This window comes from Chenopodium album, chromosome 23 (assembly GCF_948465745.1).
Source record: "Chenopodium album chromosome 23, dcCheAlbu1.1, whole genome shotgun sequence".
Classification (NCBI taxonomy): domain Eukaryota; kingdom Viridiplantae; phylum Streptophyta; class Magnoliopsida; order Caryophyllales; family Amaranthaceae; genus Chenopodium; species Chenopodium album.
The window spans coordinates 5501779-5528648 of NC_137856.1; the positions used below are offsets into that span (position 1 = coordinate 5501779).

The following is a 26870-nucleotide window of genomic DNA, read 5'->3' on the forward strand; positions in this document are numbered from 1 at the left end:
ATGAAGGTAAATTTTATAGTTGGTTTATCTGCTTGGCTTGGTTTTTCAATAGTGTAAGATCCATTGGATCCAATCATTGCATTTGACGCATTTGGGCCCGTTATTAATCAATTTTAAACATGTATGAACACTTTTTAGGCCTAATTAGTAATCGTACAAGGCTCTAAGATAACGTGATCTCAAATATGGGTTTTAACTTACTTCATAATGCAGTTCGTAGTCCATAAACACTTTAACTTTGATCTAGCATGAAGAACGGGTTTTTTGTAACATGATGACACTTTTTTTCAGGACAAGAGGCCAAATGTAGGTGTCTACAGTAAGCTACAAGTAATATTGGAGATGCTATAAAGAGGAATAATGTGCAAATAAATTTAACTACTATTTCGTCTCTTTTTTTTTAAAAAATTCTAAAACTACATTAACAACTTTTTCTTAAAATTATATACTTTGTATTATTATTTATTTTGTCATACAAAATTTTCCATTCAAAAAATTAAATGTTGTTTATCAATTTAGGAAATTTAAGATAGTCAGTTTTGTGTTTCCTCAATAAATGTTTACTATAATTTAAAAAATAATCAAATTAGGATATAATCTCATCTTACCCTTTTTTAAGTTTAAATATCTTCCTTTTAAGTTAAGAATCTTTAATTTCCTAAAAAAAATATTGTTTTATTTTTATTTCCTTAACTACCACAAGCCCACATGTCTCACATGCATTGTCATCATCTTTGACCAGTACCTAAGACCACATATTTTTTTATTGCCTAATATCTTGACCTTTTGCCCTTCGATTATATATACTCTCTTCCTCTTTCAAATGTAACAATATCCTATCACAAACACCCATATTCTTACAACAAAAATCCATGAAAATGGAGAAAATGTACTTGTTTCCATCTCTCTTTGCAATAATAATCTTCCTTTACAAAATCCTTTGGCCCTCTAAAGCAAAGAACAAGAACCTGCCACCAAGTCCACCATCAATTCCTATATGGGGCCACCTACACCTACTCAAGCCGCCTTTCCACAAAACACTCCTTACCCTCTCAAAACGTTACGGGCCAATCTTCTCTCTGCGTTTGGGCTTCCAACCCCTTTTGGTAATTTCTTCTCCATCGGCCGTTGAGGAATGCCTCAACAAAAACGACATCATATTTGCTGACCGACCTAACTTCATTGCTGGTAAGGTTTTAGGCTATAACTTTTCGATCCTCATATGGTCCCCGTACGGGGACCATTGGAGAAATCTCCGACGTGTTGGGGCCACAACGATGTTTTCCTTTCGTAAGGTTAATGAAGCAAGCCCCACTCGAAAAATTGAGATCCATAACATGATCTTAGAGATTTTAACCAAGTCAGAGGGTGGGACTCAAAAAGTGAAATTAAATAAAATTTTTGATAAGGTGGCGCACAGCTTTGTGATGAGGGTAATTAATGGGAAGCCATGGGATTACATGGATTTGACACCCCCTAATTCCATGACAATGTGTGATTACTTTCCCATCTTGAAGTGGGTAGGTTTTGGATGGATAACTGAGAAAAAATTGAAAATGCTTTGGAAGAAGAGGGATGAATATTTACAAAATTTGATTGATGAGTGTAGGGAATGTGTAAAAAAATCCTCTTGTAATGAGGAAGTGACAAAAAATTTGATTGAACAATTGCTAGACATGCAGGAAGCTGAACCTAATTGCTACACCGATGAATTTATTAAGAGTTTCATTTTGGTAAGTTTCCTCCCTTTGCCTCAAGAAATATCGTGTGTAAATTCCTCAAAATTTTAGTTAGGCCCCGTTCTCTTCACCTTAATTTTGCTGAACTGAATTAAGTTTACTGAACTGAAATTATTTATGCTGAATTTAAATTATTTTTACTGAACTTAAATTAATTTTACTGAACTGATATTATTTTTGTTGAACTGAAATTATTTTTATTGATTTCCTATTATAATTCTTCTTTAAAAAAACTGAATTTTACTGAACTGAAATTATTTTTACTGAACTGAACTTATTTCTACTAAACTGAAATTATTTTTACTTAATATTATTTTTTAAGGTGAACAGAACAGGGCCTTAATTGTTATAATTCAACTTTGATAATATCAACTTCAATGATTTCAATTTTAGATATAAGTTTTAAGGACATTTTGTGAAAAACTACCTTATAAAATATTTTTTTTGTGAGAAACTACTTAATAAAAAAAATGTTGTAAAAAACTACCTTATAAAAGGGTAAATGTTGTAAGAGACTACCCATGGTCAAAAAGTCATCGTTGACTTTTATTTCCCGGCTTTGATCATGTGACGTGCCAATTAAGAAAAAAGAAGAGAATTAAAGGGTGAATTAAAAGTCACGTGATCGGCACGTGATATGGTCAACGTCGGAAAATGAAAGTCAATGGTGACTTTTTGACCAATGGTAGTCTTTTACAACATTTACTCTTTTATAATGTAGTTTCTTACAACATTTTTTTTATTAAGTAGTTTCTCGCAAAAAAAGTGCTATATAAGGTAGTTTTTCACAAAATGTTCAAGTTTTAATAATCAATTAATAAAATTATGATGGAAAATATACAATAAAGCTATGTTCAATTCAAATTATTGAAGTTGATATTCGCTTATTTTTTTTACAATCAAATCTCCTATCTTATTCGATCATATAAGATCATATCTATAAAAAATAATTCAAACATATTTCTCCTTACATACATAAATCATAACGTAGAATCAAAAGAAAGTTCATAATTAATAATAATATATAAAAAGAGATATTGCTAAAGGTCGCAATATGTGAAAAAAAATAAATAAAAAGTTGACACAAATTTTATCTGGTAAGTGCAGTGGAGAATAAGAATAATGAAATGGCAAGTAGAAAAACGAAAATTAATGAAATGACAATATTACTCTTTAGAAAACTAGAAACTCTTTGAATTACTAGAATATTTTTAGGATTAAAAACAATATAACAAAAGCTTTTACCCTAATAAATTGCCTTGATTTTTATAGAAACTGTAGTAAATGCAGTAATTAATTGTAAGGAAAAGATTTGACTATGTTGGTTCACAAATTAATAAATTCATCCTCATCACAAGAAGGGATGGCCAATGGCTAGAAACGGACATGTGTTACTGTAAATTAAGTAGAATTTGTGAGGGGGATCATAATATTTGTTGAAATACAGACTTCTCAAACAACAAACATAAGTATCACAAATTTGGTTTTTTGGTTTTTTTTTATTTTTATTTTTTTTTTATAAAAAAAAAATTATAAAAGGAGATAGTTCAACATTTTTTTAATACTTCGGAGATACTTATTTAGTTGTCACATGGCTTTGTGGTGTAACCTTCTTGGACTGGTATGAACTCTCTTCCCCAAACAAGTGTGTATCTCATACCTCTAATGTTAAAATAAATAAATGTGATGATGTCATACTATGAATTAATACAAAGTAGGAATTTTCGGTTTTTCCTTTTATTATAATAAATAGAGGGGACGCAACTAATGCATGCCATATGATTATTTATATATCAGATGCAACTATTAGCAGGATCGGAAACTACAACTCAAACCTTGGATTGGGCAATGTCAAATCTCATAGACAACCCCAAAATCATCGCAAAAGCAAGGGAGGAAATTGATCTACTTGTAGGCAAAGGAAGACTCGTAGATGAATCTGATGTACCAAAGTTGAACTACATACGTTGGATAATGTATGAGACTATAAGACTTTTCCCACCAGCACCACTACTATTCCCACATTACTCATCCAAAGACTGCATTATTGGAGGGTTCCATGTAAAAAAAGGCACAGTGCTCTATGTCAATGCTTGGGCAATACAAAGGGACCCTAGCCTATGGGATGAGCCGAACGTGTTTAAGCCAGAGAGGTTTGCTTATGAGACCGAAGGGTACAAGTTTTTCCCCTTTGGGATTGGCAGGAGGTCTTGCCCCGGCAACGCCTTTGCTATTAGAAACATCACTTTGGCTTTGGCTACTCTTATCCAATGTTTTGATTGGGATGCATCTGTGAAAGGTGGTGACAATATTGGCCCCAGGGAAAAGCCTATAGAGGCAATTTGCCACCTTAGGTCTTCAATGGTGGATGTCGTCGCCCAACTCAAAGTTAATTAAATATGTTTTCGTTGAAAGCTTTTAAAATTAAGGGGGTGGTTTTTAAATTTGGGTGTATGATCCATTTGTGTTTTATCTTTTATTACTTTATTTATATGTTCTTGTGTACCCTTAATTTAATAACGAGCTAAAACTTTTATTATTCTTACCTCTATTACTCCATATTATATTTTTTTTCTTTGTTATTATATATGCACCATTAGATATTAATCTTTGTTATATATAAGCCAAGAGGGGAGTTGTGGTGTCTATCTAAAGACTTTAATACCCCTCTTGATGTCTTACACTACAATATTGAATAAAAAGGGTTAAAAAAAAAACTCCTCTATCATCTTCTACAATTACAAATTTACAATCATGTAACTTTCTAAATCAAATATATAATTCGTTATTTATGACGTTTTAATCAGTGATTTTAATAAATTAATTCCCTTATCAATTAACTCAAAATATTCCCAATTACAACAGGATTTTTAAGTTATCAATCTTCTCATCTTCAAATCAATAATTACCTAAATGATTTTTCAAAATATTCTGTGAATCTAATTGTATGATGACTCATTTGATGTATAAACATATCCACCTTCTCATTATTCTTTTTTACTTTTAATATTTTGCACATTCTTTTTATCCTTAACAAGGAATTAATCAAACATTATTGCTTTTTAAATTGTAGGCTTTAATTAGAAAGCCACAAGGGCGGGGGTCAGAATCAATCCCAATATCTCTTGGCACCAGGTGAAAAGTTCTAACCACTTGAGTTACCCCTCACTCTAAGATGTTATTGTTGGTTACATTAATTGAACAGCCACTAGTTACATATATACTCCATAATAATTAAATCTACTCTTTTATAATAATAATCTATAATTGGTTGGTTTACTATTATCGATTATTTTAGCTTTAAATTTTTCAACATATTCGGGTATCTTTAATCATTATTCATCATAATTCATTGATTTTTTAAATATAAATATTATTTAAATTTTTTATTAATGTATAATTGTAGGGAAAAGCGCCCAAATTTGAACCCCACTGTGATCATACACTTAAGCATGGTGGCGTCCAAAGGGAAAGAAACTAGAGAAAAAGAGTAGCCAACTAGCTAGTTTTAGGAAGTTTTAAACCGTTCAAGGGTGTGAAGGTTACACCCCATTCACAATCACAAAGATCGCTAACTCCATAGTGGTCTAGAACCATGACTAAATATGTGGGATGATGGTACGAATCCAACCTAAAAAAGATTGAACCCGTCCTAAATAGGCCTCTACTTTATTCTTATGATATTCATGTGCGCTTTCTAATCACACATACAATCATTAGGTTAGCTCTAAATCTGTTTAATCTATGTTGGTTGAATATTAATGCACAAATAAATCTGTTACTAGCAATTACTTGAATTAAAATCATATTAATCTAAACCAACATGCACAAATAAATCTGTGATTTCAAGTACAAATTCCCTTTAATCTTGAAGAACGGACATGATTAAGCAATAACAATAATATCAAGCAACATAATAATATTTACACAACAATCATCATCGTCATCATAATAATATTCTCAAAGCATAATAATAATATTAGCAGATCCCAGGCATGATACTAGCATGATTATAATTAATAACAAATCCTAGCATGTCACTAAATAATAAAAAATCAAAGTTTCATCCCATACATGGTACTAGAAATCAATAAAAGCATCTTAACATGATACTAGAAAACAATAAAAGCATCCTAACATGATACTAGAAAGCAATATAAGCATCCTAACATAATGCTAGAAATTAATATAATAATTTAAGCATGCTTTCTAAAAGGATAGACTAATTGAGTTACTATCTTTGAAGCCTCATACCTCTTTTTATCAAAATAATACACACGTTAGTAAACTTTAATAAACGATTAAAATAATATCAATTGAAATATGGATTTGGGACCAAACCCTCATAACTATCAATCTTTCGCGCCGAGGTCTAAGGCAACTTCGAGTTTGGCTTGGTGTATTAGTGTCTCGCAAAGGAGGTATGGTGTGTGTTTAGGAAAAGGTTTAAAAGAGTGAAAATTAGTTTTTAGCTTATATAGAGGATTAGATGATTGTTGGTACGTGTTGATGAATGAAAACGAAGGAAATCGTCCCCTATTAATAGAGAAAAGCGACCGAAATAAAAGATCAAAAAATGATATGATTTCAATTCGGAGTAAAACAGGATTCATCGCGGCGCGATAAGTTTATCATGACGTTATAAGCCCATCGCAACGCGATGGATTTATCGCGGCGCGACAAACTCGGTATGATTAGATTTCGTACGGAATCCAACTTACAATCAAATAGGGTTAGCTGAAGTCCGTACTTATATTTACTAAATCAGAATTGAATATTTTAAAAACACTTGTTTTATCCGAAATAAAAGTTAATCTTTATCTTTTCAAAAATAGGATAATTATCAACCCTAATGTCTTTAGAACTTAAAATAACCTTCTAGATATTTCTAGAAAATTAATAATTAAAATTAGGAAAAATTGATTTTATAAATCCCAACTTTGGGCGGTTTACTTTTAAAAATCCCAACTGTGCGTTATCCCTGATAAATCCCAACTTTTGAAGGTATTTTCTTTCATAGGACCCAAATGACCAGTTACCTGAAGATAAGGTTAACTTTTTTTTTTTTCTAAAATTTCCACGTGTCAAACAGCTAGTGGCTCAAAAAATAAAAAATAGTTGTTTAAAAATCTGCTTTATTTAAAAATGAAAAAATAAAAAAAAACTCAACTACGCAACCCAGCCCCACTAACCCAAAATCAGCAGCCCCCATCCCGGAAAACACCCTACCCCCGCCGGTAATTTGCCCCTAACCCTCGTAACACCTCCTGGTACGCCGGAATACGGCGCCCAGCCCTCCCTCGCCCTTGAAACCCGCCCCTTTCCTTTCCCCTTCCCGATCCCTCGAAGCCCTCCCCCTCCTCGTAATTTTTTTGTTTTTTATTTTTTGTTATTTTCTGAATTTTTTTTTTTTTTTTGGATCAACTAGAGTGTGACATGGGCCTAGAAACTTGGAGTAGCAGGTTTGGTGACCTGCTGGGTCCTCTAAAAGAAAATGGATATGAAAGTTTGGATTTTTCTAGGATACGCATAATTGGAATTTTTTAAAGTCAACCGCCCAAAGTTGGGATTTATAAAATGAATTTTTCCTTAAAATTATTGGACCTTCCACATGATCATTGGGTCCGCATATAAAGCTCAATTAAGAACCAATTTAGTATTTTGGCCAGAATTTCCTCGTTATAACTCTGAATCGGGCTTATAATATATCGTTGGAAAGTTCTTTTCGAGCCCCATCAACTACACGATTATTTATTCAATTCCGATTATGCCATGCCAACCAAACGACCCCTTAATGTTGTTTTATTCCTATTATGCTACTGCTATTTTGATGAATATGATATTTCAGTTTGATTTATATAGTTTGGAAGCCCACAAAAATTGCAGATTAACGCCCAAATAAACAAGGCCTAGAAAATTCGGTGTGGTTTAGTTTTTGTTTTGATTTTAGAGCTCCACGTAGGATTTTATATTTTTTGAAAATTATTAGAGCGCCACATAGGATTAATATTTTTAAAATGCTACAATAGGATTATGCCACGTAGGATTATAAATTATAGTTATATCCAATAAATAATTCAAGTGCCACATAAGACCAATGAGATTTTAATAGTTACATTAATTAAATACGAAATATTATCTTTTGAGATTAGGATTTTATCTAATATTTAAAACAAATACGGAGAAAATGATATATTACGTACAAGTGTACAGCTAATAAAATAACAAATGTAATCACATAAATATGACAATATTTTTTTTAAAAAAAAAAAAAATTTGATCGACCCGTGCATCGCACGGGCTTCATCTAGTAATAAAATAAATAAACTCTAACAAATAAATAATTATGATTTTTAGTATCTGTCATAAGTGTTTTTTTTTTTTTTTTTTTTTTTTTTTGGAGGGAACTGTCATAAGTATATTAATATTACTATTTTTATTATGTTTCATTTCTAATACGATAAGTTATTTGGACAATTTAATGATGACTCGTTGAGTCGTTGATCATGATTGACTAATAACTAATTTTACAACCTAAGATTAGGGATGGAATCATACTAATCACGATTTATATTTGTTTGAAAATTATAATAACAAACTGTAATTTGTTAACTTGTTATTAGTATCCTGCTTGTTTGGTTAACTTGTTATTAGTATCCCCTTTATTATTGCTTAATTTGTGGTTCATCATCATCACAAGTAGCGCTGGTCAAAGGTTCGTCACAAGAAGCAAATATGACTCACATGAGACATGCATTAATGCATTGATAATGTGATGAAATCATGAATATCAAGTATTCAACTTTTTATGCAATTAAATACCTTTGTCTCTTGAAACTATATATTTCCAAAAATCACTCGCTCTGTTACTTTATTTTATTTTTAAAAAATAAAAAATAAAAGCATTAGATCAAAAAAAAAAAATTGTCGATACCAACCTTCAACAATTAGTCTAAGGTGCACCCTTGTGCACCTTAGATAGGTGCAACAACGTTAAAAAAATCAACACTACACTCTACAAAATGAACATTAGTAAAAAAAAATGAACATTTAGGTAAAACATATGAACATGAAAAAAATGAATATTTAATAATAAAAAATAAACACGTAAGAACATTTAATACTTATAATGCATATGATTCATAATCATATTATTTTTATTAATTCAATTTTTTATGTTCATAAATAAATGCATTATATTCATAATAATATTTTATATGTTCATATATAATTTCAAATATTCATAATGTAAATATGTAGTGTTGTTCATGAAATATTAATTAAATATGTTTATGCATATGTTGTCTTTTTTAAATGTTTATGTTCATATTTTTTTACGTATATGTTCACCTTTTAAATGCTTATATTCACTTTAAGAAACCAATGCTTACGTTCATATTTTGAAATGTTATGTTCACTTTCTGAAATGCATAAGTTCATATTTTTTATGCCTATGTTCACTTTCTGAAAAGTTAATGTTCACATTTTAGGGAACCTATGCATATGTTTATATTTTGCATGATTATGTTCACTGATAAAAAAAATGCAGAAAATCAGATAAAATTCAATTCATTAAAATTAAGAAAATTCTCCGTTAACATTTAGTTACAACTTTGGAATATTTTATGTCTCTCAAATAATACCCCAAAGTTGCAACTAAATGTTGACGGAGGTAGTATAACCTAATCAATCGATGTTAATCACAAAGGCACCACATAAGAAATCGAAAATCACACATTTGTATGCCTATGTTCACTTTCTGAAAAGTTAATATTCATATTTTTTATGCCTATGTTCACTTTCTAAAAAGCTAATGTTCATATTGTGCTGTTGTTACACCTATTTCTAGGTGCATGAGTGTGCACCTAAGAATATGCGAACCTTCAAGTCACTTATAAATACTCCCTCCGTCCCCTTTTGATAGTCTCTTATGGACAAATTTATACTCCCTTCGTTTTTAAATACGTGCCCATGATAAACGAGTGACTTAATCAAAATAAGTTGAACATTGTAGGGAATATTTCAAGCATCATAACCCCAAGCTTGAACCCCACTGTGATCATACACTTAAGTAAGGTGGCGTCCAAAGGGAAAGAAAAGAGAGCAAAAGAGTCGTCAACAAGTTTTAGGAACTTGTAAACCGTTCACGAGAGGTGAACGTTACACCCCTTAACGATCCATGAGATCGTCAACTTCATAAGGTCTTGAACCAAATAAGGTTCGAGGATGAGGGTACGAATCCAATCTACAAAAGAAAGGACCCGCCCTATAAAATAGGCCTCTACTTTATTCTGCTCGTATTCATGTGTGCTTTTTGACTAACATGCAAACATTATATTAATTCTAAACCTGTTTAATCTATGTTGGTTGAATATTAATGCACAAATAAAACTATTATTGGCGATCACTTGAAATAAAATCATATTAGCTAGCCTAAACCAAATTATTAATTATCTTATTAAGCGTGATTTCAAATACAAATTTCCTTTAACAAGCATAAAAGGCATGATCAAGCAATAACAATAGATATAATCAAGCAACATAATATTAATCATAATAAATATAATCATGATAATAACAATCATAATCAAAATCATGTTAATAATAAAGCTTAATAATAGCAAGATCCTAGGCATGATACTAACAAGATTAATAACAAATCCTAGCATGTCACCAAGTGTAGACACCCATTTGTGTCTTCCCAAAACTAGGGCAGGCAAATGGATCAGGTCGGGTCGGGTTCGTGTTCGGGTCAACTTATTTCGGGTCAGCTACCCCCCAACCCTAACCTGATCCATTTAAGTTTTCGGTTGAAAAATCCAACCTGAACCTGAAATTTTCGGGTTCAGGTCAACCTGAATTTGACCCACTTCGACTTGATTTTTTATTTTTTATTTCTTGTTTTGTGTTTAAAACTCTAAATCGGGTTGCTATTTTTGTGTTGATCCAACATGAATAACCTGATTTTGTTCAAATAACATAAATTTTTCAAGGTATCTCAATTTCTCACAATCCCAACCAAAATAAAAATATCATTCTCATACTATAAACGAAATTAATCAAATTAAAAAATATTTAGAAACATAGCAATAATACATCTGAAAATTTGGGTTTAATTTGTAACAAAAAAGGCCAAACAAGTGCCTGTTAAGATGAACATAAACCTATACATTGAAGACCGAAGCTTGAAGAACCAAATACATTGAAGCTTGAAGGAGGTGGACTGGTGGAGCAATCGAGCGAGAGTAACTCAAACTAACAAAGTAGCAGACTATAATTCATTTCCTTAGCTTGAGGAGTTGAGAGTTAAAGAGAAGCAAAATTTGAGAGAGGGTGAGTTGTGTGCGGCGGCTAAACAACATTAGGCATTTAGGCGAGGGTTTATGATTTTACTAGAGATTCATGTTTGGGCTTGGGCCATAATTTACCTCATTTTTTTTTAGTTTGGGTTTAACTCAATTCGGGTTATATGGGTCATTTTCGGGTTGAGAATTTCAACCTTAACCTAACCCATTTAATTTCAGGTCGGGTTCGTGTCAACCCATTTAAGAAATCGGGTCAAAAATCTCAACCCTAACCCACTATTTTCAGGTCGGGTTCGGGTCAGGTTTTTCCACCCCTACCCAAATCCAAACCCAGTGATGAATACCTTTCGCGTTGAACCATAATCGAATGAAGTAAAAGTGTGAAAAGTCTAGTGATGCGGTAGCTTTTTTTAAAATCCTTCTTTCTGTTTTCGAAAACCTGCTTTATTTTATGAAAATGTCCAGTCCAATTTAGTTTGGTCCATGATAAGAGTCCAATAATGGTGTAGTTGTATGGGGCTTGAAAATACCTTTCCAACGATATATTATAAGCCCAATTCCGATGAATAATGAGGAAGTTATGGCCAAAATACTAAACTAGGCCCAAACCGGATTTAACCTACGACCCAATGATCATGAGGAGGGTCCAAAGGTTTAATCCTATTTCTAAAATAATTAGGATTGATTAGAATCTTCTATAAGATTCTAAAAGATATTAACTATCTTTCTTTGAAAAGATAAAATTAAGGAATTTGATTTAAATATAAACTTTCCATTTTTAAAACTTTCATTTTTTAAGTTCTAATTCTATTTGGATTTAAAGATGTTCAAAGCTGGTCAAATATTATTTTCGTGCCTCAAATTTTTTATCCAAATTTTATATGGTTGGATAAATCTTGAACTTATCTTTTTGATGATATATTATAATATTAATTCCGAGCTGTAACGAAAAAGATATGAAAGGAATACGAAACTTTATCCAAAACTGACACCCTTTCACTATTTTGGCCATATCGTTTTATCTACAAAAGATTTTAATCTGATTCTAATTACATTGCAAAGTAGACTTCAAGAGCTTTCCAACGACATATTATATGCCTTATTTGGACTTCTAGATCAAAAGATATGATAAAGCTTAAAGATTTAAACCTAACATGATACTAACATGCTATTAGAAATAATACAAGGCACCCTAAACATGATTCTAAAAAGCATTAATAACATCCTAACATGATACTAGGAATTAATCAAATCTAAACATGCTTTCTACAAGAATAGAGCAATAAGATTACATACTTTGATGCCTCGTACCTCTTTCTAATAACAAAATACACGTGTTAGTAATCTTCAATGAAAATAATAAAATTAAATAATTAAATTAAAGAATTGAAAGAAAAAGTTAAAAAGTTTAGAATGGATTTGGGACCAAACCCTCAGAAAAGTATAAACTTTTCACGTCTAGGACGAAGGTTATATTGCTTAAGAGAGAATACAGATAATTAGGTGATTGTAGATTGATTGTTGATTGTAGATGAATAAAAACGGAGGTCCAGGACCCTATTTATAAGAAAATAGTCCGGAATTTAATAGAAAACAGTTAGAATTTGAAAAGGAGTAAAACTCCGCGCTATCGCCAGACGACAAGACTGTCGCCAGGCGACAAGCCTTGTCGTTTTGCGACAAAGACAGTTTTTTGCGGATTTTTTTTATCATATCTTTTGAACCAGAAGTCCAAATAAGTCGTATAATATGTCGTTGGAAAGCTCTTGAAGTCTACTTTGCAATGTAATTAGAATCAGATTAAAATCTTTTGTAGATAAAACGATATGGCCAAAATAGTGAAAGGGTGTCAGTTTTGGATAAAGTTTCGTATTCCTTTCATATTATTTTCGTTATAGCTCGGAATTAATATTATAATATATCATTGGAAAGATAATTTCAAGAACTATCCAACAATATAAAATTTGGATAAAGAATATGAGGCACAAAAATAAAATATGACTGTCTTTGAACATCTTTAAATTCGAATAGAATTAGGACTTTTAAAAAGGAAAGTTTTATTCAAATTCAAACTCTATGATCTTATCTTTTCAAAAAAGGATAATTAAGATCTTTTAGAATCTTATAGAATATTCTAATCAATCCTAATTAGTTTAAGAATAGGATTAAACCTTTGGACCCTCCACATGATCATTGGGTCGTAGGTAAAATCCGGTTTGGGCCCATTTTAGTATTTTGGCCATAACTTCCTCATTATTCATCGGAATTGGGCTTTTAATATATCATTGAAAAGGTCTTTTCAAGCCCCATTCAAATACATCATTATTGGACCCTTATCATGGACCAAACTAAATTATACTAGATGTTTTCATAAAATAGGTTGGGTTTTCAAAAACAGAAAGAAATATTTTAAATAAAAAAATAACCGCAACACTAGACTTTTCGCACTTTCACTTCATTCGATTATGGTTCGACGCAAAAGGTATCCATCACTGGGTTTGGTTTTGGGGAGACACAAATGGGTGTCTACAAACATCAAGATTAGAGAAGGGTTAGGCACTACGTGTATAAATTCCTTTGAATAATTTGATCATTTAAATAGCTTAATCTCTTTCATAAAGTGTGTCCCAAAATGGTGTATTGTATTTGATGAAAATAGAGATGTTATTAATTTTTTTATCAGATAAAATTTTGTCATTCAAAAATTAAATGTTTATGTTTCAAAATAAATTAAATGTTTATCAATTAAAGAGATTTAAGATAGTCAATATGTAGTTTACTCATTAAATATTTACTACCTTATATAAAAATCAAATTAGGATATAATCAAATTGATCTTGCCCATTTTTAAGTATAAATATCTTCCTTATATGTTAAGAATCTTTAATTTCCTATAAAAAAAAATATTGTTTTATTTTTATTTCCTTAACTGCCCAAGCCCACATGTATTACATGCATTGTCATCATCTTTGACTAGTAACGAAGACCAAGGAATTTATTTATTGCCTTATATCGTGACCATTTTCCCTTTCGAATATATATACTACTCTCTCCTACTTTCAAATGCAACGATATTCTAATCACAAACACCCATATTCATACAACATAAACCCATGGAAATGGAGAAAATCTTCTTGTACCCATCTCTTTTTGCAATAATAATTTTCCTTTACAAAATCCTATGGTCCTTTAAAGCAAACAAGAACCTCCCACCAAGTCCACCATCAATTCCTATATGGGGCCACCTACACTTACTCAAGCCCCCCTTCCACAAAACACTCCTAACCCTCTCTGAACGTTACGGCCCAATCTTCTCCTTGCGTTTGGGCTATCAGCCCCTTTTGGTTGTCTCTTCTCTATCTGCTATCGAGGAATGCCTCAATAAAAATGACATTGTATTTGCTGACCGACCTAAATTCATTGTTGGTGAGGTATTAGGATATAACTTTTCGATCCTTATATGGGCTCCATATGGGGACCATTGGAGAAATCTCCGACGTATTGGGGTCTTAACAATGTTTTCCGTTCGTAATCTTAATGAAGCAAGCCCCACCCGGAAAGCTGAGATCCATAACATGATCTTAGAGCTTCTAACCGAGTCCGAGGGTGAGATCCGAAAAGTGAACTTAAATAAAATATTTAATAAGGTAGCGCACAACTTTGTGATGTGGGTGGTAAACGGGAAGCCATGGGATAACATGGATTTGACACCCCCTAGTTCCATGACAATGTGTGATTTTATTCCCATTTTGAGGTGGGTAGGTTTTGGAGGGATTGAGAAAAATTTGAAAAAGCTTTGGAAGAAGAGAGATGAATATCTACAAAATTTGATTGATGAGTGTAGAGAAAGTATTAGAAGAAGATCATCTTGTGGTGAGGAAGGTGTGACAAAAAATTTAATTGAACAGTTGCTAGACTTGCAAAAAGCTGAACCTGATTGCTACACAGATGAATTCATCAAAAGCTTCATTTTGGTAAGATTATTCCCTTTGCCTATAAAAATATAGTTTTGTTAATTCCTCAATTTTTTAATTAATTACGATAATTTATCTTTGATGCATGTCATGTATAAATTTGATTACTCAAATAATGAGTAAATAATGAGCAATGTCACTAATTATGTAATAATTTAAAATAAAAATATTGTGTTCAAAAATATTTAATAAGACTATTTTTGATTCAAAAATTTTTAAGTTGATATTTGTTCATTAAAAGAATAATTAGATCTCTTATCGATTTGTGTATCCTACAAAATATCATTTAGACATACATATTCTTACATGTATAAATTATAACATGTAATAAAAGGTAAGTTAATAATTAAAAAATAATAAATAAAAAAATATTTTATATAAAAAAATCATAATTAAATTGAATGAAAATTCTAAAGGTTGTAATATGTGATTGATTTTTTTTGACGGGGAAAAAAAAAAAATCAATCACATATTACAACCTTTAGAATTTTCATAAGTTGTAATATGTGATTGATAAAAATAAATAAGTTGTCAGAAATTTTATGTGGAATGGGATGTGGCAAATAGGAATAATAAAGCAAAGAGTCAAGTAAGAAAATGGAAATAAATAAAATAATAATATTATTCCTTAGAAAACTAGAAACTCTTTAAGACAAAAGAATTATGTTAGGATAAAAAAAATAAGAATAGGTTTTATCCTAGTTTGCCTTAATTATCATGAAAGATTTATTAGTAAGGCCCTGTTTTTTTCACCTTAAAAAACTAATATTAAGTGAAAATAATTTCAGTTCAGTAAAAATAAGTTCAGTAGTAAAATTAATTTCAGTTCAGTAAAAATAATTTCAGTTCAGTAAAAATAAGTTCAGTTCAGTAAAATTCAATTTTCTTAAAGAAGAATTATAATAGAAAATTAGTAAAAATATTTTCAGTTCAGTAAAAATAATTTAATTTCAGTAAAAATAATTTCAGTTCAGTAAAATTAAGTTCAGTTTTGTAAAAATAAATTCAGCTCAGTAAAAATAATTTCAGTTCAGCAAAATTATGGTGAATCAAACAGAGCCTAAATGCAATATTTAGTTGTGAGGAATATGTTTGACTAAATTTGTGGTTTTTAGTATCCCCATATTAGGCCCTGTTTGATTCACCTTAATTTTGCTGAACTGAAATTATTTTTACTGAACTGAACTTATTTTTACTGAACTGAACTTAATTTTACTGAACTGAAATTATTTTTACTGAAATTAAATTATTTTTACTGAACTGAAATTATTTTTACTGATTTTCAATTATAATTCTTCTTTAAGAAAACTGAATTTTACTGAACTGAACTGAACTTATTTTTACTGAACTGAAATTAATTTTACTGAACTGAAATTATTTTTACTGAACTGAAATTAATTTTACTGAACTGAACTTATTTTTACTTAATATTATTTTTTTAAGGTGAAAAGAACAGGGCCTTACTATTGCTTAATTTTTGGTTCATTAATCATCATATCATCATCATCACAAGTAGAGACCAGCGACAATGGCGCATCACAAGAAATAGCCATGAATTAATGTAGTGTATGTTGATAATGTGAGGGAAGTGTAATTTTTTTTGAAGTATAGACTTCTAAATCAACCAATATAATTATCCCACATTGATTTAAAAAAAAAAAACGAGTTTAACATTTTATAAGACTTAGAAAGTTAGAAGCTACTTATTTTGATGTCACATGAATTTGTGATGAAACTTTGACCAACAAAATGATAAACTTACTTCTACTAGCAAGTGTGTATCTCATACCTCAAACGTTTAATATATATTAATAAATAAAATGTTCTCTTACTAGGAATTAATAGAATTTCCTTTTTATTAATAAATGGAGGGATTGTTACTCATAAAATCCATATGATTATCTATATATCAGATGCAACTGCTATCAGGATCAGAAACAACAATTCAAACCTTGGAGTGGGCAATGTCTAACCTCATAAACAACCCAAAAATCATCGCAAAAGCAAGGGAAGAAATTGATTTAATTGTAGGAAAAGGAAGACTCGTAGACGAATCTGATGTTTCGAAATTGGGCTATATACGTTGGATAATATATGAGACACTAAGACTTTTTCCACCTGCACCACTATTATTCCCACATTGCTCGTCCAAAGATTGCACTATTGGAGGGTTCCATGTAAAAAAAGGTACTATGCTCTATGTCAATGCTTGGGCGATACAAAGGGACCCTAGCCTATGGGACGAGCCGAACGTGTTTCATCCGGAGAGATTTGCTTATGAGATCGAAGGGTACAAATTTTTACCCTTTGGAATTGGGAGAAGGTCTTGCCCGGGGAGCGCCTTTGCCCTTAGGAACATCACTTTGGCTTTGGCGACTCTTATCCAATGTTTTGATTGGGAAGCACCTGAGGATGGATTAGTAGACTTGACTGTGAAAAGTGGTGCAAATATTGGTCCTAAGGAAAAGCCTTTGGAGGCAATTTGCCACCTTAGGTCTTCAATGGTGGATGTCGTTGCGAAACTCAAAGTTAATTAGCTATTTTTAGTTACTAGCTAGTAAAATTAAGGGGTCGATAGTTTTCTTGTTTGGATATGATCCATTTGTGTTTTATCTTTTATGACTTTATTTATAAGTTATTGTGTACCCTTAGTTTATATAGCGAGCTAAGACTTTTATTATTCTTAAATTCAAATCTAAACAAGTAGACGTTTGACTGGGGAATATTTTCTGGTTGTTGTGTATTGTGTATAATTTCACTTTTTGTTCATTTTCATTCAATTTTGATTAGATTTACATTAATAATTTAATATGGTGTAAACTAGAGGTGGATTGATGTTTACAAGAAAGATAGACCTTCAAAGCTCAACTGAAGTTATTTTGCACGATAAAGAAGGTATAATTACTTTTGTACTCAAACTGTGTCATGATATTGGTTGTTTTGTATAATGAATACAATGTATGATATAAAATACAAAAAAGGGATAAAATAGTTAATATTGTAGGAATGAAGTGTCTGTTTGTTTTTGGGAAATTGTAAGCAGTTTTTGGTATTTTTGCTAAGAGTAGCAATATGTGGATTATGCACGAGGATGTTGGAGAGGTCATGCTTGATAAACCATGGGTTTAGTGCATAACCGAGTTTATATGCATTTAATTTCTTTAAAAGGAACAATTATGCAAAGATTACTTATAAGGAATGGAGGAGGAAGATTTTTGTGCCAACTGTATAGAATTATCACTTTTGATCCATGTAGTCGACCGCAATTTGATTTTTTATGTTGGCTTGGAGTTTTCTGCATTAATGAAACTGCATGATGTCTTGTGACATTAACAGATACGAAAATTAAATACCCTTAATTATCTTGTCTTTTTTGTTATAGCATTTTTTTATGTATCTTGTTACCTTTCCCTAGCAAAAAATATAATCTACTATCTACATTGTCACTAAATCTAATATCATATCACAAATAAATAAAGCCGGTTTCGCAGCCAGCCCACGAGACAACGACACATGGTATTCTAGATTTTCGCCAAATAATGCGCCACGTAAGCAACAAATAGGTATTATTGTGACACATTTGATACTAAGTAAGCGATGTTTAGATATATTTTTTAAGATACAAAATTAATCCTAACTTTTAATAAATAAATCATTCTATTCCATCATAATTCATAAACTTCGTTTAAAAAAAGTTCTTTCAAACAAAATCCATTAATAATATAATAATTAATTTTTTTAATATATATATATAGAGGGAATCAGTAAAAATAATTCTTAATCAATAAAAACAATATAAGTTCAATAAAAGTACGTCAAGTTCGGTAAAAAAAAAAAAATCAAGTCAATAATAAAATAGATATCAATTTACAAACAAAAATAAAAAAAGTAAACAAATATATAAATAAGAGATATGATATTGTGTGTCTAAATAATTCAAATTATCAAAAGAAATTATATGACCGTATTTAACATTCAAGTCAAAAATAATTTTAAAATTTTTTTATCAACAATCCGGGCATCACCCGGGCACAAAACTAGTATATATATATATAGTGGAGTTTTTTCCTGAATTTTTAGAGAGCCACGTAGATTAAATTTCTCAACGCACCATGTAATAGCTTATTAAATAAGAGAATAGTAAGTTCTTTTGGAATTAAATAATTCAAATGCCATATAAGCAAAATTGGCGAATGAGGTTTTACAGTTTAAAGTAATTAAATATAAAATATTATCTTTTGAGATTAGAAATTTTATCGAATATATAATGAACTTGTTTTGTGCCCGTGCAATGCCCGGATTGTTTATTGAATTTTAAGATAAATTTTTAAACTATATGTTAAAATTAAAAACATATCATTGATACAAAATTAGTTAGTAATTGATGTGTTTTTGTGACGATTTAAACTATGTAGAAGACATGTAATGACTAATAATAATAATATTGGTGAAAAACATTTCTTGATCTGTAACCTGAAATAATGAGTCTCTCCGAAATGACTCATGACCCGACCCGATTGACAGGTCTATACACAGTAATAAAATTATATTAGAGTGTAAAATATATTATTTTAATTGATTAGAATATATTATAAATAATGGATGTGGTACATTTTGAACTAATTCCTTCGCTTCAAAAAATTATTATGATTTAAAAAATAAATTTATATGATAATTTATGAGAGTTAAAATCTAATAATTTTTTAATAAAATTATATTTTAATTTGTACATATGAAATATTGGTACTTTATCGAAAATAAAAATCTAAATTAACAATTTCATCCTAAAATCTATCTAAATTTGATTGAAAATAGAATTCTAAACTAATTTTTTAACCTACAAATTGTATTCTATATAACTTTATCTTACGTGGCGCGACACTTGGCGATGACACTAGGCGAAAAGTTGGAACGCCAAGTGTTGTCTCGTCGCCTGGCTAAAAGTTTAGCTTTATATTAGTTATATGATGAGAAGAAATTCACAATTTATTTTAAAATAAAAATATTAAATGATAAAATGTACAACGAATAAAATAACAAATTATATCACATAAATACAATATTATTTGTTTCAAAAAAGACAAACAAACCGTGTATCACATGGGCTACAACATCTAGTATAAATTAGGAAAAGACGTATAAATATGCAAGTGTTAGTTAAATGTTTAGTCAGTATCACAGTTTTCCGTGTGTTGTTTTTGGTATTATGACCTTTTGCTGCATTTGGGTTTTATGATATGAATTGTGCCTGTTTTTCGATCAACCTTTATTTTATGAGAATTAGCTTTTTTTTTTTTTTTTTTTTTTTTTTTGTGTGTGCCATAAGTCTATTAACTCAATTGGTTAAGCATTGTGTACTTGCATTGCACATATGATATGGGTTTGAATATTTTTATATATAGTGACATATATATATACATAATCACTTATATACTTTCCTTATCTTTAAATATAGAGACTTTTATTTATATTATTAATATTCTCTCCTTTTTTTTAAGTGCCCATCATATCATAAGAATAATAAAAAAGAATAATTGTAATATAATAATAAAATAAAACATGAACATAGATTAATAAAATTATTTAAATAGTATATCCATTTATAAGTTGTTCAAAAAGAAAATATTTTGATTTTTTCAAAAAAGAAATTAAAAATGTTATGGGTGACCCGGTGCCCGGCACGACACGACACAGCACGCCAGGCACGTGGGTCATGCTGTGCCGTGTGCTGCGATGTGCCAAATGGTGGTCCGACACGGCACGGCACGCTAAGATGCAGGCACGGCACGAGCCACCACCAGGCATGGCCCACGACAACCCAGCTCGACACGCTGCCCATTTCTAGGCCAAACTGGCTCAGGTAAGATTTTTTTTTTCAACTTTACTAAAAAAAAAATAAGCAGCCACCCACGGCCCACTTTTCCCAGGCCCAGCCACTCCCACCCGTTCCCCCTCCCTGGCGACTGAACAGGCCGACACCACCGCGCCGGCCAGCGAACCACTCCACCCCACTGCAACTGATTTTGAGACATCATTGTGAATAACGATAGTAAGATTTCTCGAATGTTCATGTCCATTATTCAAGCAATCTTGCTATCAGTCCATGACATATACAACCCCACTACTTGAATCTTTTTCCTCCATTCACAAGGTAGTTCAATTTTCTTTTACTTTTATAATTAAATTACTAGGTTAAACCCCGTGCAATGCAGGAATGATGTTTAACTATAATGAAAATTTAATTAAATATTATAAAACTAAATTGATTGATCAGTATTAAATCGTATGAAATATACTTCGTATTAAAACAAAAAAAAGAACATGAGAGAGAAAATATTTAAATATGTGATCGATAGTTATAACACAAATGCTCAAAAACATCCGATGTACAATAACGCTACTGTAAATCAGTATGCTCTCTCTTCTCACTTATTTTTCACCCACTACGGAGCCACCGCTGCCGCCACCACTGCCTCGAGCTTGACTGCTTGAGCCTCGTTAACAGTGATCTGACGGTCGTTGAGTGTTTGGCCGTTCATTCCTTCGATCGCAGCATCAAGCTCTTCTTTGCTTCCGAATGTAACGAAGCCAAATCCTCTAGATCAAAGTAGTAGCTGAAAATTTCGAATCAAAGCAACAGAATTTCAGCTTAATGAGAAACAAAGAGTTTGCTGCTGATAACCACACTATATCATCATTTGTGAGCTTACTTAATTATCCAAAAATTGGTGATGAAGACAAGGAATTACTGAAAAAGTTTTTAGAAAATTGAGCGAGTGATAATTTGGAAAAGTGGAAGGAGCAATGACTAAAACATATAATCAGTAAGTCAATGTGTAAATTTTGATTGGTCGTAGGAAAAAGCATTAATATTTGTGATTAGGAACGTTTGATATTACTTCATTTGGGCTTACTTTTACTTGAATGGTGCGGCTCATGAAAGTAGACGTGGATTGATACTCTGTTTTGCACATGTAGCTTAATTACATTTGTGAAAAAAGGGTCACTTTTGTGGAAAAAAAGGGTCACTTTTGTGAATAAAAAAGGTCACATTTGAGGAAAAAAGAACCACTTTTGTGAAAAAGGGTTATTTTTGTGAAAAAAAGGTCACTTTTGTAGATAAAAGGGGACACTTTTGTGAACAAAAAGGGTCACTTTTGTAGAAAAAAAAAGTTACTTTTCGCATAATGTTCGATGTACAATAAAATTATTGTAAACAGGGGGCATGCAAAAGTTTTTATAGTTATAATATGCAAGTCGATATTTTAGGATGTTTATTTTAAATTTTATAGAGTAAAATTAAAGTCATAATCTGAATGCAATCTTTTTTTTTTGAGGAAATCTGAATGCAATCTTATTTTATTTATGTAATAATTTTTTTTGAAAAAGTAAATTTTGGGAGGAAATTTTTTAATAATAAATTCACAAGTGTCATAGATTCGCTTTTAGTCGTATGTAATTGATTGTCAATCAAATTTGAATTGTATCTTTTGTTACATATATGCAGTTTTTATTTTATCTAATTAATTCTAGGATTTTGGACGTGACCGGCTGTGGGTGGTCGGATTTTAGAGGTGAGGGGGTTAGGGTGGTCGGATTTTAGAAGGGAGAGGTGAATGTGGTTGGATTTTGGAGGGGAAGGGGTTGTGTATGGAGCTGCTGCTGTATTCATGTAGGTTTAAAGGGAAGAAGAAGAAGAAAGGAAAAAAAATAACTTTTCTTTAATTTAAAGTATTTTTTTTATAAAATTTAAAATATATTTCAAACAAATGAAAATCCGATACGTAGTAGGTGACCTGTACTTTTAGGTTTAGTGACCTGCTTGCCTAATAGACTAAGGGCATGTTCACATTTACTTAATTTCAGTTCAGTTTAGCTCCAATCAGTTCAGTTCAGTTCAGCTCCTAATTTCCTTCTCTCATAAAATATTCATTTTAGCTCATTTCAGTTCAGTTCAATTCAGCTCCAATCAGTTCATTTCAGTTCAATTCAGTTCAGCTCCAATTAATTCAGTTCAACTCAGTTCAATAAATGTGAACAAGCACTATGACACCCCCAAAACTTGAATTATTTATTGTGGAATAATCAAAAGGTCGGATTAATTGTGGAATAATCACTTGATATATATAACATACATAAGATTAAAATTTATCAAATTAAATAATTATATCTACAACCCTTCAAAAGCCCCAACATATGTTACTATTTGAAATTAATAGTGTACTGACACTTTTACCCTCAACCTATTTTTTATTTTCGAAATTACCCTCGTTTGATTTCAGCATTTTGTGTTCTTGGTCGTCTTTCAGTCTTGCTTTTTCCCCTTTTCATGCTCCACCATTCCATTTGCTTTCTCTCTCCTTTGAACCGGTCTTCACTCTTCACTCACCATTCCTCCCTCCAATTTTTCCAGTCTCTGTAGATACTCTTAACCCTAAAACAGAAATTTTCAGCATATTAGGGTAGTTTCTTCTCCGTTGAAGCGTATTCCGAGTTTTTCATTGAAGTTGAGGTATGATCTTTAGCTTGTTTTAATAATCGTGGAACATCAATTTGACGATCTAGGGTTTGGTTAAATTTCACAACTATTTAATTCACAGTATATTCAATTTAGGATTCTCCTCCATTGAAGTATATCTTTTATTCCTCCTAAATTTGACAGACTGTGACGAATTACTTCAATTTCGCAACCCTTTTCCTCGATGCACCTTAGGTGACAATTAGTGTGATGGTTTTCCAGAATTATATTGGGTATAGTTTCACGTCGAAGAGAAGCCAATTCCGGCGAAGATTCGAATTCGAAGGAATGCACATAATTTGTGGGCGGATATCGGGAGTTCGGCATTCATAGCTAATTGGAGAATTGGTGGCCTAGGTTCTTTTTCAATATGTTTATTATTATTTATTTAGATGCCTTTATCTGATATTTGATATCTGACGTCGTTAAGAGTATTATTCTTAATTTATATTTTTATTTTATTATTATTATTATTATTATTATTATTATTATTTATTTATTTATTTATCTTTGAGTTGTTGTGCATGTTGTTTTGTGATGTATAGCATTGTTATTTTATGAGTTCTGGTCCATGCAGATTCTATGAATTTACAAGGATTCTGCAGTTGTCTTCTAAATTACTACTTTCGCTTTAAAATAAGGATGCAGGATCCTACAGAGTATATGATATTTACACTTGATATGTGTATGAATGATTATTTTGGTTATTTGTATGTATGGCTTGTGAAATATAAAGTTCTTTTGGATTTTTGGTGATTTTTAACAATTCCTACATTGTCTCATTGTGGAAAATGTTATATACTATCTATTAGAATTTGGACAGGCCAATACACCGACTCTTTCCGGTTGCAGTCACCAACTCTGAGCAAAATTACATGGTATAACTTATCATCTCTTCAGGTTAGGCTTATTGTGATTTGCATATGATTGAGGATGGTGAAATTTCATTATATATTAACAATCAGTGTTTATATTGACAATAAGAAGCATGTTATGGATAATTAGTGCATTAATATTAAAATTGTTATTAGTCTAATGTATGCTTATCACAATTCTATTATCAAGTTCTATTTCTACATAACTTATGGGAGATTCAACAACCTATTACATGGCCTCTATCGATTTGGGGAGTAGTTTGTGGAGCTGTTAAATCTGGTGTACTTACAAATGGTCATTTCATCTTTATCTGATTTATCATCTCCACTTTACCATAGCCATGTTCTGCACTAATTTTTCATGCTACGCATTGTGCTAGCGCCTTTTTCTTAAATTTGTCTATAGGAAATCTTTTTTTTTCCATACTTATCATCTTGGATATGCTTTTGAGGCATTTTCTTGTTTTGCTAATGAAGTCTGATATATGAGCTTTATTTATATGGGACCAAATTTACATATGACTACTTAATTATATCCTTTGTTATTAATGACTTTCTAATTTCTTTCAGGCCATTACTCAAATTTGGATGTCACTTCAAGCTAGACTTGCTATTGCTGAAGGATTGAACACGCGGAAAAACTTGCAATTTCAGCAAATATTATCCTTCTCACTGGTAAGTTCTATCTTTAGGGAGGGCGTAAATTTTCTACACTTTTCTACTCTGGTTTGGGTAAATATTTTATTTCTTACATATGTTCTGCACCTCCCCTAAAGGTACTCTCTTCTCTTTCCATGGTGTTGTCAAAACATTGGAGAGGACTCCCATAAATAGGATGTATTGATGACTTGATGTTTACAGCTGAGAAGGGAAAGCCGAAGAGTGGGGCAGTGGTGTTTAATGTTAAGTACTTTGGTTTGTGGGACTGGTGTGAGAAATTATAGGATAAAATATGGGATTTTAAAAGGAAACTTAGCTTTTATTAGCCAAAAGATTAGGTAAATTGGGAAGTTTGATTCAATTGAATTGTGATTAATATTGAGAAAATGTGTTTGGTTTTGAGAAATTTGAATGTGAGAAGCTTTATTGAGATTAAAAAGGCTACCATGAGAAGAGGAGGAGATTAAAAAGGCTAGGTGGTTACTGCAGATGTCTGGTAGGCTGAGAAAGTAAATGTGGTGGCGATTTGATGTTCATGTCATGGGATTGACTGCAGCAATGTAAATGTTTTGTATCATTACTTAAAAGAGCATTGTCCTATTTAATTATTTGATCTTGATATACAGTGAACCAAAGTATATTGATACAATTTCTAAGTTGTGAACTTAGCATAGTAATTGTCAACATGAATAGATTTACTATACTTCATGTCCAACATTTTTAGAGTAGCTATTTCCTACTTGAAAGTTAGTATCTTTAGAGGGATTTAAAATTCTCAAGTCATTGCTTCTTTCTATGAAAAATACTCATCTGATTGGCTGAAACTCTGAACAAGTGTTAAGATCATTTTAAACTGTATTTTAACAGTGTATCTATAGACTATCCCTAATTCTTCCCGTTTGAATAGGAGGATGAGCTAACTTGCTTTCGAAGAACCCCGAACACCTGCTTCCCATGACTTGTTGAATTCATTTTGGGACCTTAAGTCTAGAAAGCAGACAAACGCCGATGTGAAATATAATTACGGACAAGAGGGTGCTTGGTCTGTAAGAGACCATAGGCTTCCTCTCATTGCAATTAAGTAATTAGCTAAAGTGAGTCACTATTTTTATTATTAGATGCATATATAGCAGTATGCAGAAATCAGTCCAGTATATGTATCAAATCATGTAACTTCAATTTCTTTATCCGTTCATTGTTTTGTTGGATTGTTGGATAAATCTCAACGTGTGTAATTTGGGAACATTCTGTAAAAGAGTAAGATTTTAAAGGATCATTTTTACTACTCTCTGCTTCTTATTGATGTATAAGAGTTCGTTCTTGCAAGTTATCTCAGTATTTGTTCACTTTTCCTTGGGACATAATTATACACTGATTGGGTGTTTTGCTTTTTTATTTTATTTTTTGTGGATGAACTTTTTACCATGTTGATGTTTCTTATCTATTGTGGGTTTTGTTCTCAGTATGTCCATGAGGAATTGATAGAGTGCAAGCATCCAACTGCCTGGAGTGAGATTGAAATGGGATTGATTAATGAGGAACGGAGATCTTGTTTGGAGGAATCGGGCCCAATAAATGTGTTCCTCTAATTTAATTATCGAGTCCTACGGTTATTTTCGTGTACAAGAGTAGCCGAGTACATCCTTGACACACACGAGTCTAGAAGTTTGGGTCAACATTCGAGGGCGGCTAAGATACCTGCTCACCAAGTGCTTGGTGACATTGCCAAACTCCTAAAAAGAAAGGCTTAGTCTAATTAGGGACAAATATGTCGAAAATGAGGTAAATGGAGATATTTT

The 26870-nt window shown here is 31.4% G+C and overlaps 1 protein-coding gene and 1 pseudogene across 1 annotated transcript; both read left to right on the forward strand.

The window, feature by feature from the left end:
- The first annotated feature begins 872 nt into the window (after window positions 1-872).
- Window positions 873-4136, forward strand: LOC145606915 (cytochrome P450 81Q32 pseudogene; annotated as a pseudogene).
- Window positions 4137-14157: 10021 nt separating this feature from the next.
- On the forward strand, window positions 14158-26660 carry LOC145606916 (cytochrome P450 81Q32-like). The gene is made up of 8 exons (XM_081662744.1): window positions 14158-15018; window positions 16932-17546; window positions 23776-23893; window positions 24114-24246; window positions 24349-24436; window positions 24982-25086; window positions 25273-25326; window positions 26535-26660. Exons 1-8 carry the CDS (start codon window positions 14158-14160, stop codon window positions 26658-26660), a joined length of 2100 nt encoding a protein of 699 aa, XP_081518870.1.
- The last annotated feature ends 210 nt before the right edge of the window (window positions 26661-26870 follow it).